A 17,711-nucleotide genomic window follows, 5' to 3' on the forward strand; every position below is an offset into this window, starting at 1 on the left:
CGTGAGGTTTTCCATTTTTATTTGATGTATTTTCACGTTTAGCTTTCGTCTGCGTTTAGCTGATGAACATTCTGGAAGAAAACACAAAAATGTCTCGCAGCTTTGTCTTGATGCTACTTAAATAGCGATTCTTATCGTGACGAGATAGAGCAAATTATTCCATGCTTAACGTAATGTGCAAATAAATAAATACTGTACTTAGTTCATAAATAAAATGCAAAAAAATTTAAATATAGCATATATAATGACATCTCAAGATACTTGTCCGACATCAAATTAATCGCAGTTGGGCGGGGGGGGGGGGCGGCTAGCCCCATGCCAAGCACAAACAACAAACGAGCCCCAGGGCAGCCAGGGCAGCCAGGGTAGCCAGGGCAGTACCAACGAGTCCTCGGGCACCCTCGGGGTGCCGTGAGACCTTCCAACCCGTTTCAGGACATCCACAAGGAAGTGTCACGTGTGACATCGTCTCTCGGTGGCTTTTCCCTGACGCACGGCGACATCACACTGACATCACACTGATTCATTGCGAAAGTTCCAAATGTCAACCTCTTCATTTCGTCAAAACATGATGCAGAGGGCAACGCAATTCTCGGAGGCAAAAATGGGGCGAAACAATTATAAATATGAATAGGGAGTTGAAGTTGTCATTGTTCATCTGCCGTCTTGGAATGAACCATAATGCCGTCCGGTGGCGTCGCCGTCGAGTGTGCAGGTAGTGCAACTGCGCTGAGACCCAGGCGCCGGGCCGCAAAGAGTGGGGCGGAATATTGTACGGGATGCCCCATTGTCGTTCCTTGCACCAGGGGCCCGTGCCAACCAAACGCTACGCCACCGGCAACCGCCATCATTTCTTTGGCCTCCAGTCGAAGAGCGGTGCCGCCGTGTAGACTCCCATCGCTCAGCTGAACCGCGACTGGAAAGAAGAGGGTGGCAAAGATTTCCAATTGAGTGAGCGAGAGTTAACGCCGATAACTCGCTGTCTGACGATTTAACGCTCCCCCTCTCCACCAGCTCACCCCCACCCACCTTATCGTGATGGCCTTAATCGATGCTTACTGAAGAGTTTTAAAAGGAATATGTACCATGTTGTCTCCATTAATAATAATTGATATTATTTGTTTATTCACGAAAGCCTCACCGAGTCTAATTAGCATGCTAATCACCCAGTTAATCCCCCAGTTAGCGCTTGAGTGAACCCTGCCAAGCTTGAAAGCGTCTTTTAAGCTGTGTGGGAGGAACAGAGCGCCTTGACAAAGGAGTTTAGATATAAATTAGCACGTAACTGGGGGATTAGCATGCTAATATCTAAACTCCTTTGTCAATGCTAATTAGCATGCTAATCCCCCAGTTACGTGCTAATTTATATCTAAACTCCTTTGTCAAGGCGCTCTGTTCCACACAGCTTAAAAGACGCTTCCAAGCTTGGCAGGGTTCACTCAAGCGCTGTCTTCCGGACAGTCCTGTTTCTTCACCTGAGGAAGGCTACTTGTGTTGTGGCCGAAACGTCGTGAGAATTTTATTCTGTTATTTTTATTATTTTATCTCCATTCTACGTGACTTTACCGAAAGAACCCAGGAAATGAATTTCTGCAGTCACGAAAGCTTTAAATCGAAATCCCAATACCATGTTGATGGCTGGTGCTGATTGCATTAGGATGTTTGGCCAATTCCATGAACGTGAGTTTGGCTTCATGTCGTAGGGAACTGGGGAACCCGGAGAAAACCTACGGCTCGGCACTGCCATCCGAAGGCCACAACCTCGCAGCCCAACGCCAAAAACACCTGGCAAGCCCCGGTGATGGTCACCACCCGTCCAAAAAACTAACAAGGATGAAACCTCCGTCTGAGCTCTGATGGGCTTGACCATCATTTTATGGTTTGGTGTAGGTTGCAGGACGATGGGAACTCAGGTGAAGTTTTACCTGCAGAATCCGGTTGCAGGAGGAGAGCAGCAGTAGCGTCCCTTGGGAAATCACGGAACATGGGACACAGAGGGCAGCCCTGACACCACACGTCCTAGCGGGGGAAAGAGTCGTGCACAAGTTAGGTCTGCGTTACACATACAATGTGAATTTATACATCGTGTCTAAATGCCACGACATCGCACCTTAGCCAGGCCCGGATTTCCAAATGGTCATTTGTAACTTTCATCCTTAATCATGTATCGGTGGTTAACTTTTTATTTTACTGAGGGACTTTGTGTTGTCTTGGTGTAATCTGGGACTGTGTTTGTTTTGCTACCTTGGCCAAGATTGCATTTGGTCTTGAAAAATTGACAGGAATTGATATGCTTATGCAATTTGTACTTACGTGTTTTATTTTTATTTAGTGACTTGCTTAGTTTGTATTGGTTCTTGTAACTTTCTGATCCGCCCCAACTGGACAACTGTGAAAAAAAGCTGCATAGCTCATCGGATTCTTACAGTCTAAATAAAGATTCTGATTCAGAGGCCCGCAAAGCAATGCAGTGTGGATATGTCTATATATAAATGCCACTGCATCTCACCTCCTTAGCTTGCACTCCTTGTGAAAGTCATCTCCCAGCTCCCGCAGGAGCAAGGCTATCAGACTCAGGTGCGGAGACTCCGAGGAGCTCGGCTTGTCGTCTCCCAGGTGATCGACCACATCTCCCGTCGACGTCAAGGACCTGAGGATAGAAGGGAGAGAGGGAGGGGAGAGGTAATGGAGAGAAAATAAGGAAGGAGTAAGGGTTGACGAATTTACATAACGGATGATAATGGTATGAAATCATACGAACGTTTTGAACTTGTAATTGACCGCACAGTATTTGCTCGCTCTTGAAGAGAGAAAGGACGACTCAAGAGGCACAAGGAGGAGCCGCCGGCAAGTGGGAATAGGCAGCAGCCAGGCACCAAGTTTTCCCTTCCTCCCCCAAGCTCTGCAGTCCTCTATGTATGCATGAAGGTGGTATTGGCCAATTAATTATAGTTAATTGCCCAAGCATCCCAATCCAGCAGATAACCTCGTGCAATGGTCTTCCTTCACTTTTTTAAGGAAACTTGAATTGGAAAGTTGAACACGTAGGCTTTTGCGACCAATATTATCCATAAGAGGATTTTTGGGTTAGATCGTGTAAATATAAATGTGTCGTTAAACCCACCATCACCACCCGACACTGCCAATTAGTAAGGTTTGTCATGTAAACAAGACATGCCAAAATCGTTACTAGTTCAACACACCGGTGTGTTGGAGAGTAAATCCACAACATTTACAATTCGAGTAAAGACGTTTCGCCGGTAATTACAACCAGCCTCCATCGTGAATGGGAAAGTCATGAAAAGTTTCCACTTAGATGCATTCCAACAGGAATTCTGAGAAAAAAAAACCCCATCTCACACGCATCCTTTTCCTCTGTGGCTCGTTCTGCTCAGCATCTGAAGCAATACCAGCAGGGGCCACCAAAGGGCAAGGTTTCACCGACGACGCAGTAACAATCGATGAGAATGTAGTTCTGTCATTATTGTGCACAGGGTACGGCCATCGATTGTCATAATCAATTTGCGTTACTCAAGAAGTGAGTGCCGCGTGTCACGCCGCGCGATTTATATGCAAGGAAATGCAAATGTGTTATCTCAGTGAATGGAACGCATGAGACGGGAAAACTCCGATACAGAACAAAGGATAGAGAGCATAGACGAGAAAGACAATGCAAACGAGACAATACAGACGAGACAGACTGCAAACGAGATAGACAATACAAACGAGACAGACAATACAAACAAGACAGACAATACAAACAAGACACAATACAAACGAGAAAGACAATGCAAACGAGACAGACAAGGCAAACGAGTCAGACAATGCAAACGAGATAGACAATACAAACGAGACAGACAATACAAACGAGACAGACAATACAAACGCGACAGACAATACAAACAAGACAGACAATACAAACGAGACAGACAATGCAAACGAGTCAGACAATGCAAACGAGATAGACAATACAAACGAGACAAACAATACAAACGAGACAGACAATACAAACAAGACAGACAATACAAACGAGACAGACAATGCATACGAGTCAGACAATGCAAACGAGATAGACAATACAAACGAGACAAACAATACAAACGAGACAGACCATACAAACAAGACAGACAATACAAACGAGACAAACAATACAAACGAGAAAGACAATGCAAACGAGAATAACAATACAAACGAGACAGACAATGCAAACGAGTCAGACAATACAAACGAGAAAGACAATACAAACGAGACAGACAATACAAACGAGACAGACAATGCAAACGAGTCAGACAATACAAACGAGAAAGACAATACAAACGAGACAGACAATGCAAACGAGAAAAACAATACAAACGAGACAATGCAAACGTGACAGACTGCAAACGAGACAAACAATACAAACGAGTAAGACAATACAAACGAGACTGACAATACAAACGAGACAGACAATACAAACGAGACAGACAATACAAACGAGAAAGACAATGCAAACGTGACAGACTGCAAACGAGACAAACAATACAAACGAGACAGACAATACAAACGAGACAAACAATACAAACGAGACAATACAAACGAGAAAGACGCTGCACACGGGGAGACGGTGCAGGCGAGAAGGATAGTTAAACGGGCTGTTGCCCCACCTGAGTTTGAAGCTTCGTTAATGACCAAAAAAATACTATCAAGTTACAATTGCTTTGGGTTACGTTTTTCTCTCCATTAACACTGCGGGCACAGTGGAGTCACCTGATAAAGCCTATGGTATTTATTGAGACGTTGCCGTGCAGACAGACGCGAGGTTTACTTTACAGCATGAATTACACTCGTCGTCATTATAAATCGTCATACTTCAGCCTGAGTGACACCAACCAAATCCATTCGCGTTGATGAAGATGATCATTACAATCGCATCTATCCACCCAGCAGTGTAAACACCGCGGCCGATCGGCGGGTCACGCGCGGTCACGTGAATCGTGGGGACTCCCGCCACTCTCCAAGACGCCAGGCCGGCGTGGAAGAGTAGGCCAAACAACCCTCCTCTCTAGACTCGAGCTCTTGTCAAGTGGAGGAGGCCCTTCTTCCACCAGCAGTGGCCCGAGGAAGCAATTGCAGGGCTGCGCCTTTACCTCCGTATAACTTTGTTTTACCAACAATATATAATTCCAGAACGGATTAAGGGTTGTTCGACGAAGTGAGGACTCACCTGTCAGCAAAGAGCGTAGTTTTCCCAAAGCCTTGGTCAAGTTGATTGAGAGACATCTTAACTCTGCAGTTTGCAGTGTATATATAAATACTTCTTATTTTCTGCCACGCTTAAACAGAGGCAGCGTTTTGTTTTGTTCACGGGCTATACTGAAGCAGCTCGCCAGCCTCTCGGTCTATATATGCACACCTGTGCCACCTATGTGACCTGTCACACGTGTGACGTGTCGCAAGTGTCTCCTTGGGCGTTGTGTTTTCTTTCTCTTTCAGCATCTCTTGGCAGATGGAGAGAGCAATACAGAATCTTGCGAAAGCCCAATCCACCACCACCATCAGCCTCAGCAGCAGCAAGCAGACAGCACGTCTAGAGGGGCCGGACTGCTGTCTTCCGTGTAGCAAAGGTTGAAGGACATTGCCCCGTGCGAAACTCGGTTTATAGACGGAGGTTTTACGACTTGGGACATTACAGCCTCTCTCTCCGGTAAGGAGGGGGGTGGGTCATCCACCTTTGACAACAAACTCTTGTTGTCACTAAGCAAGCAGCGACGTCAAGTCGTGAGACGCGACAATTGGTGTTGATTGTAATGATGACGTCGTAGTTATAATCATAGACCAGGGGAGATCGGAAAACATAAAATAACAAGGAGAGCATGTTTTTTGTTTGTTTGCGAATGCGGTGTTAAAAAAAAAATGCGTGTAATCAATATTTCAAAAGCCGCAATGCACTGTGGTGGTGAATACGAGAGGGTCGTCCTTAATGAATAAGTTCACGAAGCAGTCAATTTCAAGAGCCGACCCCTTCACCCAGTTGCTTTGGGGGTGATCGGCACTGCGCCAACGAACCCGGCGATCAGAATTCGATTCCCCGCTCACGGCCACCAGCAGCGGTGACGAATATATCCGAAGTGGTCCTGACCGAACCCCCTGAGGTCGACTCCCGTCTTAAAATGTGTAAACATCAACACTGGGGAGACAAAGGCGGCCGGGCCTGGTTGTTAAGCCACCCACCCCCTCGTAGTGCCGTGCCGGCCTACAGCACTTGCTTCAACCGTCTGTTTCAGATGTTATGAAGTGGGGGGGGGGAGGAGATATTTGTCTGTGTTACACCTTCACCATTTGCCAAGGTGGCCCGTTTGTAAATCCGCTGCTGCATGAGGGTTTCCCTACGCTGTGCGGAGCATGAGGTGTTGTGTGTGTGTGGGGGGGTTATTTCGCCATACTTCACCCACGTTTGTCATTGCAGGCTGGTGAAACCTTACCGCACATTATTACGGGTGGAACGATGCATGCCATGGACCGATCGATTTGATACGGAGATTGGCCAAACATCCTAATTGTTAGCAGGACCCTCGTTAAAAAAACGAGTCTTGAGACTCGGTGAGCCTATCCTGGGTAAAACGAACGGGCATCGCTATCATCGTTCTAAGTCGTTGCCCATAGCCAACGAAGGTCTGGCTTTTTCACCGTAGGGAGGGGTAGAATTTCGCACCAATATTTCGTTGCGCTGAGCGTCACTGCTGACGTTTTCGACCGATGACAGCGGTGGGGGATTTCTCTCTGAACGCCAAGTGGAAAGGTGACGAGCGCGCACGTGTAAACGTAAACAAGGTAAACCCGTCACTCCCCCGCGTAGTAGAAGGAAAAAAAGATGTTCGTTCACATTTTTATAGCGTGACACCACGTGATAGGTGACATGCTGGATGGGCTCAAGAATTCGGGGATATTTGTTGAGCTGAGCTGAATTTGAGTCTTGAGTTTCAGCCAGCCCGTCCGTGATTAAACTGCATTCACAAGTGTAGTGAGTTGATGGTGTCAGGCCAGTCATCAATGCACACACACAACACCCCATCATGGGAAATGTGTTTCTGCGTCTGATTTAGCCATTGTTAAGATTTGAGATTTCAAAAAATTGGTTTTACTATCAAGGGATTAGCGCTATTGTACTCGTGTGGCAGGGTGGCTGAGAAAGTACTACCGTATAACGTCACTTGAAGGGATCTTAGAGGTTAGCCATGTGATTCCGCCGTTCTGTGGGCCGTTCTCGAATACGAAGGGGTGCCACTGCTCGACAAGATCCAAATGGACACTTGGTCTCATAACACGATTCCAATAGCACAATTGGATAGAATTGGGGAAAATTCACAAAAAATACACATCTCACGGAAGGTGAATTAGAGATGCTCGCAGAATCAGTTGTAGTTCATTCATAGCTCCAATTGAGGCAACAAAATCCATATCGAGTTTTCGCGTGCAGGTGGATATACCAGCCGCTGTTCACGACTAAGTGGCGGCGACGTCACCACGGCGCTTGTGCCATGCTAGGTGCCCCTTGAGGTCACGTGAAGTGTCGAAGGCCCGCTGGCAGGTGATCACGGAACAGACCCTGGTGCCATGGGTCAACTGAGATGACTGGCAGATGCACCGACTGTGCTCCCCACTGTGCCAGTTCTCTTAATGTTTTATCCACCCGACGCTCTGCTTGTGGTTGTGAGCGTCGTTCCTTTACCCCCGTTGTGGCTGAAGGGAGACTGCCTCCTACTCCCCAGCAGCATTCTTCACGAACCTCCCCCACTGTGGCCGATCTTGACACTACTGGTACCGGTCATCGACAAGTCCAATCAACTCCACATCCTTCCACATCAGGCCATCGCTTCTCTAGCCCGTGCCACTGCCGTTTAGACGCCTCTATCCAGCCGAACAGAAGCTGCTTCGGCATGTGGTGGCTGGACATGCGGGTTGCATGAATATAATTGCACACGCACAGATGCATTTGACTGCCACAAGCGAAAATAATTACTAAACACTCAACAACGCCAATAAACACGTTTTATTCACAAATACCTCTTCTTCATTACAAGACGCATGTGTAATTTAATATATTCATTGATAATAAAACATGCTTTAAAAGATGTTCACACAATTAATAATACAGTACATTAAAGGGCTCAGGGGATTCGGTCGCTGAAAGGAAACTAAGTTGAGTTTGTCAAGTCGTCCAGATGACTGACCAATGTTTCCCAAGCGGCATTTATTTAACTAAACAGCAAGGGGTGTGGCCCATTCGGAAAACGGCACTGAGTATATGGACATTGAGGAGTCTGCGTATACTGGGACCCAAAAGTATAAATGATGCAAACGTATCCAGAAAATGTCGAATTTATACTTTTCTGCTTTGGTGATATTTAAGTGTTCAGGTGCAGGCTGAATGCCACTCTCTTCTCTTCTGTCTATAACTTCCCAATGAAGTGCCTTCTTACCCTCTCTTCCCTGACGTCTCCTCCTCCATCTCCCATTCTCACTGAACACAGCCTAAATAACCATATCTGTCTCATGTTCCCACTATGTGCACGTCCGTGTTGTGTGTACAGCGTTTTAAGATGTAGTCGCAGTACAGAGGAAACCGTACAGTAAACGGTCAAGTTAATATTTGGCATGCCAATGGATGATTTGCAAGTACAATTCAGGCATACAGGCTGAATGTGATGATTTAGAAGGGCTCTGTTATCATTCGCACTATCCTGCCATGGGAATGTGGAATTTGAGAGCGACATGGACTTCCAAGCACAGATATGCGCAACACCATTGGTCATTGGATCATAACAGCGTATGAAAACGATGATACTTTCAGCTGTTAACGTCTTCCACACGTGACAAAAAAATATTCATGAAATAGCAAAACATTGCAATGTAGGACCCTCAAAAAACAAACACTTTAAGATTCGTTGAGGCTGCCTCGGGTAAATAAATTATTATACAATTGGGCGGATTACAAGTACGATTATAACGGAGGTACAAGGTTGCCGCAACTTAAATAAATACCACTTGGAAACATCAATCTCTTTTGTGTTATCAGAAGACAATTTTATGCCCATGCCCGCACACTTTTCTGCGCAGTTGTGCGGGAGCAATGCAGGTTTCCGCGATTATGCTGCTGTGTGGCTCTCTCGCGCGTTTTCGGCTTGTACCACGTGCAGTGAAACATCGGACATCATGCCGATCAACACGCGGCCAAGCCTGACAAAACACTGGCGAGCGATCGTGGATTCTCATCCTTCGTGCCACGCAACAACAAAATGACAGTTTTGATTAGTTTGTCGTTTCCATGGTGAACTCTGCAACGTGGCTTTAGTTGCCCATTTCGCACACGTTCACAGCAAATGAGCACGACGAAAAAGAAAACGAAATCACGCAACCATGCAAACAGCTTCTTTCGCGGGCACGACAAGCCGAAAACGGAGCGGTAATCCAGTATGTTTGTGTGTGTATCAAGTACGATTCACCTTGCCAGTCATTTAATGAACTGTCAGGAATCGAGCTATGATTATGATTCAAGAAATTGTTATTTTTTTGTCGCTTGAATACTCATTTACTATATTTCCTGTTTCGTATTTTGTATTCCGTCACATCTTGCTGGTTCCATTAGACAAAAATTCCACGAGTATATGATTTCCAGGTAATTTACGTAAACAGTTACACATTTTTATAACGCTGAAATCGATGTAGGTAACCCTAATCGATGTCAATAGATGGAACAATGTACATGCCCAGCACACAGCACATCGTATCAGCTCCACGGAGAGACCACTCACCATAGGTAAAGCATTAGCAAGGTCTCAGCCACGGCTGCCTTGACTACCATCACAACAACCGTTTGAGGCCACTGACGTCGAGATTTTCCTTTTTCACTCACGAACCATATTAAAAACCGTTTTTTTTTAATCAACCGAATTGCTTTATATAGACTGACATAATACAGTTTTCTTATGCAATGTCTTATAAAAGATACGACATTCAATGTCCACATCTCGGGCCCCTGTACAGTCCAGCTTGATACATTGGCCGGTCTTCTCCATGAAAATACAAACAAACCCTTTACCTGTTGCTGCACTAATCTTATTTGTGTATACAGTATATTAAAACGTGGATTGTATTTCTGAGTGAAGGAGTTTGGAATGTCTTGTGGTAAAGGAGCACGAAGCCACATTGCATCCAGACCCCTAAACCCTTCTAGATGCAAGTAAAAAATAACAAGTACAGGTTTTCCTCGATTTGTGCGGTAGTAGTAGTAGATGCGTTCCAAAAAAGGGTACACAAAGCAAAACCGCACAAGGATACAGCTGCCTGCCGAGTAGCGTGTACAGTACACGCACACAATGTTTCCCACGTCCGACCGCACAGCTGCACATGAGTGAATTGAAACCGCATATAACGAATTTTGGGTATAAATAGGCTCGCCCCATATACAGCGCAAAATCGCACGAACCGAACCCACGGAATGCGAGGAAAATCTGAAGCTCTTCTCTTGCAGACGCATACCTCGGCTGCATGTCCTGGGAACACAATCTCGGTATGTAGCTGCAAGATAACAGCCGTTTGAGTTTTGGGTCACATCTTTAAATTTCGGGACAATGGGTTGAGAGTTGTGCAATGAGCCCAGGATGAAAACATTTCTAGTTTCCCGAAACCGAGTGAGAGTCCAGGCAATATCTCGCGACGTCATACGGAATTATAACCGGTCTTGCGTCAAAGTTTACACCAAATACTCGTGGTATATAACAGTATGCAAAATTCAGAACTAAACTGCTCTACAGACTCGAACAAAAATCATTAAAACTAAGTTATTCAGATGATTTTCAACCACGTGCTAAAAAAAACGTGCTATTAAAATGGAATAAAGGGATTTCACTGTTAAACCGTGCTTCAGATTTCAGCTGTCAGGGCAGCCAGGGAAACGCCATGGCAGGTGAAGTTGACTTCGGTGGTGGTTCAAGTCAGTCTCGCAGCCACGTTTTAGACCGTGGCTGCAGGCAGATAGCAGTCACCTCACTGCGGGCTGTGGCAATCTCTACAGTCGCTTGTAAGGCAGATAGTGCACTCGTGGCAAGTCAGGTTAGCTTACAGCAGACCATACCTATTGAGGCATGGCGGGTCTTGTATATGTTGAGTAATGGCAAGTTGAGTTGCACTTGGGCTGTCAGTGGTAGTAGCACTTGGCAGATGCATGGGTCAGTGCTTGTCCCAGACAAATCCATGGTTCAGTGGCAGACTGTGGCAGTGCTTGGTATTTGGCGATGCATCAGTGGCAGACCGTGGCAAGTGGAATGGCTTAGTTGGCTGACTGTGGGACAGTCCATGGCATGTGGAAAGAATCAGTGGCTGGCGGCTGTGGCGGGCCGTGGTGGTCCGTGGCAGTCTCACGTAGAACCGGGGTGGAGTGGCGTCAGCTTGGCTCGTTTCGAGAGGCCAAGACGCAAGGTCGGACCTGGCGATTGGTTTGTTGTGCCCGGTGACAGGCCATTGTTTTTACTCGCTGCAGCTGTAATTGAGCAGAAAAGGAAATTCAGATGTGAAATATGTTGGTCGCACGACGGGTGGTTAAAGGATGTTGTTGGGGTTAGGCTACGAGAGTAACACATGCTAACTCACATTTAATATTTTTTAAGTCATCCTTATTATTGTTGGTGACTGTTGTGGCATGGAGGAGCCTTCGTCCATGAGCGGATAATCAAAGGACTGCAAGCTATCGGGGTTTAAAAAAATATATATTCTATTTGCTCTGAGGATTACACATATTTAGTTGCCATGTGACCACTGACTCCTCCAAAGTAATTAGAAGAAATATTCTTGGTTCTTTCGGTAAAGTCACGAAGAAGGGAAACAATAAAATAATAATAAAAATATTTTTATTATTAATTTACAATTTTTTTTTATTTTATTAAAAATATTTTTTATTATTTTATTGTTTCCCTTCTACGTGACTTTACCGAAAGAACCAAGAATATGAATCCCTGCAGTCACGAAAGCTTTAAATCAAAATTTAATTAGAAGAATGTCTTTATTTGGAGTCACAATTCGATTCGAAAACATATTCTCGTTTTGTGTTTTCTGCCTCCTTTGAAGAGTTTTGTCTGCACCATTAGCATATCGTATGTATCATCAGACATTCTCTATCCACTGCTAGATGAAGGCCTCCCCAAGCTGTCGCCATCCCTCACACTCACACGATGAATCTAGCACACACTCCGATATCCTCGCTCCATCTCCGCAGTGGACGTCCTCGTGTTTTCCGCTCCGTCGTGAGTCTCGCATATGAGGTAACAACACTCAGCACTGCCACGTCCAGACCATCTTGCAGTCTCACACCTACATCACCTGGAAAGCTCTGGTGGTCATCACTTATCAAGGTACTAAGCAGGCTCAAACACCTGCTGAGCTTCCTAGACCCAGTGGAGATCAGGCACATTCATGAATGGTTTCATCATGGGAAAACGTGAAAGAATGGATAATCAATGGGAGTTAGAAACATGTGTGCTTGTGCCAGTCGTGGTCCGATGCTTTTTCCTTACCTGGAGGAACCCACTTGGGTTTACGCGATGCCGTGGCACGAGCTGTGACACTGGCTTTATTGAGGACAGGCGGGGGGCTGCGTTTCGGTGATTGTCGAGGTGCAGGATCTGGCCCAACATCCGCCCTGGCTCCACGTGCCGCGCCCTTTGTTCTGCCGCCCCTGGCCACGGCTGCTTTGGTCCCTCTCCTGTCCGCGGCGGTGGCGGCAGCAGTGGTCCTGGGCGCCTTGGACCTCCTGACGGGCTTCTTGTTGTCCCTGTCATCGCTGTCCGACTCCCCAGCAGACTCTGAGGACTCGCCCGTCTCGTCGTCTGGTGCGGCGTGACGCGATCGGGAATATAATTCGAAGGAACAAATACATATAAAAAGGTTTAAAAACAGAGTAATGTTTTATCATATACAAAATGTGTTTGCTTGTTGTGGTCACTGTAGTTTCATATTTCTGATCGATCAGAATTACTTTCCAACTCAAAATAAAACCACGTATTCCAATGTGGTCATGGCACATATTGAATGTCTGTCAAATATTACTTTTGAAAAAAAAATTCAGGCACATAATATGTACATCAGGCATAGTACGATAGTAATAGTGCTGCAGAGTCAACTTAAGATAATTGTTATCACTAATGATGCTGCAGCATCACAAGAGACAGCCCAGAACACAGCCTATGTGTGTAACTGCAAGGTAAGAGCTGTTTGTTGTAATGGTTGTGCGGATCCTTAAATAGAGACTCTGCAATTTTAACGGACTACTTCATCCCACATCTTAAAATGTGGTTGCATTTAGACACGAAGTATCTCGCGAAGTATCTCGACTATAAAAACAAATCAAGAAGACAATTTAGGAAAAAGCCAGCAGGAAACTTTGGTGTAGAAGATGTTGCCCTCTGGTTTGAACAGAGGGCAACAAATCAGCATCATCAGTGGCCTTGCACGACCATGTAAACTAAACATGGTGTGGCACTACACACTTTTTTTTATCAAGTAAGACCCACTGAGCTATATATCTCTTCTTCAGAAGCTACTTGGTTATCACAAATGATAGCTCACGCAAGTGGCTTATTATCATGTGGAAATGTATAACAGCCAAATATGCTAAATGCATGTTGATTTTAAATGTGGAGGGGAAAACCGGAGGACCCGGAGAAAAATCCACGTGACCATGGGGATAACATACAAACTCCAAATATACAGGCATCAGGGTAGGGATTGAACCCATGACCTCCTGCATACCGGGCGAGGTAGTTAACATTTCGCCGGGCGAGGTAGTTAACATTTCGCCATCGTACAAACACATAGATTCCCAGTATAGCCATTCACAGGCTATTGTGGCAACTGCTGTTAGCGAGCACCTATGAAGGTCGGCACAGAACACGTGGGGGTGGATGGTCAGCACCATGCCTGGAATTGCACCAGGTACTCATTTGCGGCTCAGTCGACCTAGGAGAGGCCCTGGACTGGTTCATATAATCGTTACTGGTGTTGGCAGTGTGCACTATACATGTCCACACACGTGTAAACATACAGAAAGCCACAAATTTGTAGAATCTCATACCGGGTGCGTCGTCGGAGTTGACGTTGGCACTGCCCATGGCTTCCTGTGAACTCTCCCGCGAAGACACCGCGATTTCCGCCTGATCGCCAGCGAGGGCAAGGACCTTCTTGAGGTCCCTCTCAAAGAGACGCTCATCCAGGGATGGTCTGCGCAGAGTGGCGCAAAGTGCGAATGCAAACGACAATGCACAGAGGTTGGTGTGGGCAACTGCACAGTGGCTGGTGTGGGCGGTGCAATAATGTTATCAGCTGCAAGGAGGGAATCCAAACTAGGCATGGAAGGAATTGCCCTCCTGATGGATTGTCACGATTTAGGATTGCAATTCGGCTCAAGAATCTGTTATTTTGTTACCATTGAGGTGAATGTAGTGGCTACTAGTGACTGTAGGAAGCAACTGCGAACCCATGAGATGTAACAAAAACAATCCAAAAAACGCTGAACTGGAAAAAATGATGAGGCGATGCACTCCGCCTGGTGAGCGTTCCAAAGGGACATGTTTTTATCTCATGACATGATGTAACGGCACAATTATAATGTACTCTTTGAAATGTTATTATTACCTTTCGTCTCTTGCTGTTTTTGCTGCTGTGTTCAAGGCCGTGTCTTGACTGGACTTCTTGGTTCCGCTCAAGGCCCTCTTTTCAGGCTTTCTCTTTGCCTTGTTGCCATCTCCATCGTCAGAATTGGTCACCACCCGAGATCTTTTGCTTGGCGGAAGAGAGGCCGATGAGAAATCATCGTCTGTGGTGATGTAACACACACGCACACAGACACATTGATGCGTGTACATCGCAGGGTTGTTAAACCGATAACCATTTTCAGAATCAAATCGCGGTTATGAAAGTCAGGAACTGGCAATTGTTTACAGTGGGATTTTAGTGATGAATGCATTGACTGGCACACGTGAACGTACAAACAGTACGGCTGCCCAAATCACCGTGTGGCACTACACCCTTGTGCGCACCTCCGATTAGCAAGGTTGGCTACGTACGGTGCGAAAGAAGTTCAACATACATACATGCACACAACGTACAAAAGGTAAAGGTGCAACCTTACACTCACTTGCTGGTGGAAAGGGCCTCCACAAGAGGGAGCTGTAATGAGTAAATTGCCTACTCTTCCATGCTGGTCAGACACATTGGTAGAGGTGGGAAAGTGCCCACACTTTCCACGACCACACACGATCAACCGTGGTGAACTAATTTACACTGCTGGGTGGAAGAGAGGTGGGGAGGAGATTTAAGAAACTTGCCACGTTTTTTTTAACTTGCCGCACCGGGATATGGGATTGAACCAGCGGCTTCTGGGATTGCAAGCCTATCGTGCTCACCATTGCCCCACGGTAGCCCCCATTGTGGATGGATCTGTTATTTAACTTTGGTAATGAAATTACTTTTAATTATTTCACTAAGCGAACGAGTCAATGACCATAATAACAATATAATAATCATAACCATCACTTACTGTCCATCACGTCATCTGCCCATAAACATCATGTATATATAGATACCCCCCCCATTCTACTCACCATCGTCTTCAAAGTCCTTAGGCTGAGTGTAATCAACTGCTTTCTTGATTCTGCAATAATCATTGGGATAAAAAAAACAATTACAGATTAATTAAGGAATAGCTCACGTTATTACGTACACGGATTCACGAGCCTACTTGCTGTACTGCCAAGAACACCTGTGGCACTGAATTACAATGACACAATGCGAAGCAAGTTGCCAATCAATGACATTGACGCCGCATTGAAACTCGTCATAATCGATGAACATGACACGAGTCCAATCAATGAACGTAAAGCTATGCCAATGAAGTGCCCTAACACGGAGCCCACCAACAACTCTCCCAACTGATCCCACATACCAATCAATGTCATCGATTGACGTGGCACTCTGCCGATCAGTCAACGTGACGCAGCGTGTGGCCCACCATCGGTCAATCAACATCGATGCGCCAAACCAATCGCATCTCCGATTAGCACGGTTGATAGTTAATTTTGCTGTTCCAAGACAGAGGTTCTTTGTAAGCCATCTGGCTACCATGAGAGATTCGTTCATGAGGCTATCCACATATACATGCACAGAGACAATTTCAACCGAGAAGATGGATTCTAGCTTAGCAATCATTGGAAAGATTTGATAAACCATTTCAGGTCTTAATTGATTGTTCACGCTTACAGTGGCTTTCAGACAACATACATTAATTTTTCGTCTCCCCCCTCCTCTTTTCAGAACATAGATGGACTAGTCCTTCTAAATAAACTGCCAAATCGCTGCGCGTGGCGCTGACTTTTTTTTTATAAATACACCGTTTAAAAATAAATTGATGCAAACCGACACACCTGATGACGACCGTTTGTGTTATGGTCGAAACGTCGTGAGAATTTTTGTTTTATACATATTATTGTATTATTTTATTGACTGTATATATTTTATACATATTTTTTTATTATTTTAAAGATATTTTTTATATTATTTTAATAATAAAAATAATTTTCATTATTTTAATAACACATTTTTTATTTTATTGTTTCCCTTCTACGTGACTTTACCGAAAGAACCAAGAATACGAATCCCTGCAGTCACGAAAGCTTTAAATCAAAATGTGACCGAGCTCAGAGACGACTGCCGCTCACGTACCTGAGTGATCGGGACATGTCGATTCAAGTTAAAATCCGCTCACCCCCCCCCCAATAAAACAACCACGACGAGACCAATTAAGCCGAGCAATCCAACTCTTAGCGGCCCCCTTTAATTAGCGCTCATTCATTAATCGCCTGCAGCTCGGCAGAACCTCGCGCTCGCTTCAGGGGGTGAAGGCAACGAAAAACTCCGCCATGAGCTGAAAAGGCCTGCCTGCCTCTTTAGGTTACGGCGCATGAAATAACAATAAAAAAACCGCGGATAAGAGCCGCGGTGACGGCAGTAACAATAGTGATGAAGGTGATTTCCTCAAACGTGAGGAAAGTGAACGTTTAATATTTATTAAAAAAATATAAACATTTGGCGATTAACGCGTTGCGGAGTTTGCGAAAACGGCCTTTGCAACGCACGGGGGCGACAAACCGCCCGTTTCCTCGCAAGCACTTTCGTAATGCCGCCCGATTCAGTTGTGGTGGTCACGGTACAATTTCAAAACCTACGTTTATAATATTTTAAGTATTGGTTTAATCTCGTTTCAAATGTGTACAAATAATTAATGTACTGGGATGAGGCAGGGTTGTTTTTTTCAAATATGCAAATGTTGTGGATTGCGTCAAGTAAGGCAGAAATAGCGGGTGAATGTGTTAACGAATGCGGTACGCAAATGATCGGTTGGCAGCTTCTTATCCACGGGGGGTTGTGGGTCCATGTGGGTGTATCCTCCCCCCCCCCCCCCCCACGGCTTTCGTGGTTGGGTGAATGAATGAATGGGTGGATGAATGAGTTTATAATGAATGAATGCATGGATTGGATTGGAGTGAGTGAATTAATTATTAATGGATAGGTAATACATAGCATGGAAGGGTGGGTGAATTGGTGAATTAATATATGGTTTGATTACTGAGTTAGAAAAATAAAGTGATTTATCAATTTCATAGACGCATGGTTGGTATGCATTC

General features: G+C 45.3%; 2 protein-coding genes across 4 annotated transcripts in view; one reads left to right on the forward strand and one right to left on the reverse strand.

Annotated features, from left to right (window-relative positions):
• Window positions 1-7,854, forward strand: part of BAX (BCL2 associated X, apoptosis regulator) — a 57,214-nt gene extending 49,360 nt beyond the window's left edge. Inside the window, exon 7 of the mRNA XM_032981205.2 lies at window positions 5,473-7,854. Coding sequence (XP_032837096.2) covers window positions 5,473-5,598 — 126 coding nt within the window. The 3' untranslated portion in view covers window positions 5,599-7,854. The remainder of the gene's footprint in view (window positions 1-5,472) is intronic.
• LOC116958520 (uncharacterized) lies at window positions 3-17,195 on the reverse strand. Of its 3 annotated transcripts, XM_076073707.1 has the most exons (8): window positions 16,750-17,195; window positions 15,633-15,682; window positions 14,665-14,845; window positions 14,105-14,250; window positions 12,549-12,860; window positions 2,510-2,650; window positions 1,926-2,019; window positions 3-916 (listed from the first exon to the last, which is right to left on the reverse strand). In XM_076073707.1, the coding sequence occupies exons 1-6, from the start codon at window positions 16,764-16,766 to the stop codon at window positions 2,643-2,645; spliced, it is 714 nt and encodes a 237-aa protein (XP_075929822.1). In that variant the 5' UTR covers window positions 16,767-17,195; the 3' UTR covers window positions 3-916; window positions 1,926-2,019; window positions 2,510-2,642. The 3 variants fall into 3 exon arrangements, with proteins under 3 accessions (XP_075929822.1, XP_075929819.1, XP_032837061.2); XM_076073704.1 differs by having other exon boundaries at window positions 1,926-2,650; XM_032981170.2 differs by lacking the exons at window positions 3-916; window positions 1,926-2,019; window positions 2,510-2,650 and adding an exon at window positions 8,015-11,518 and having other exon boundaries at window positions 16,750-17,194.
• Window positions 17,196-17,711: the final 516 nt, after the last annotated feature.

This window comes from Petromyzon marinus, chromosome 3 (genome assembly GCF_048934315.1).
Source record: "Petromyzon marinus isolate PM22_M1 ecotype Great Lakes invasive population chromosome 3, UKy_Petmar_22M1.pri1.0, whole genome shotgun sequence".
NCBI lineage: Eukaryota > Metazoa > Chordata > Hyperoartia > Petromyzontiformes > Petromyzontidae > Petromyzon > Petromyzon marinus.

Bases quoted from the DNA above. Each gene is read 5' to 3' on its own strand.
- LOC116958520 (XM_032981170.2), bottom strand. The intron at 14,846-15,632 runs GTGAGTAGAATG...ACATCACCACAG, and splicing joins TAAGGACTTTGAAGACGATG to ACGATGATTTCTCATCGGCC. The intron at 11,519-12,548 runs GTAAGGAAAAAG...GCTCAATTACAG, and splicing joins ACCCAAGTGGGTTCCTCCAG to CTGCAGCGAGTAAAAACAAT.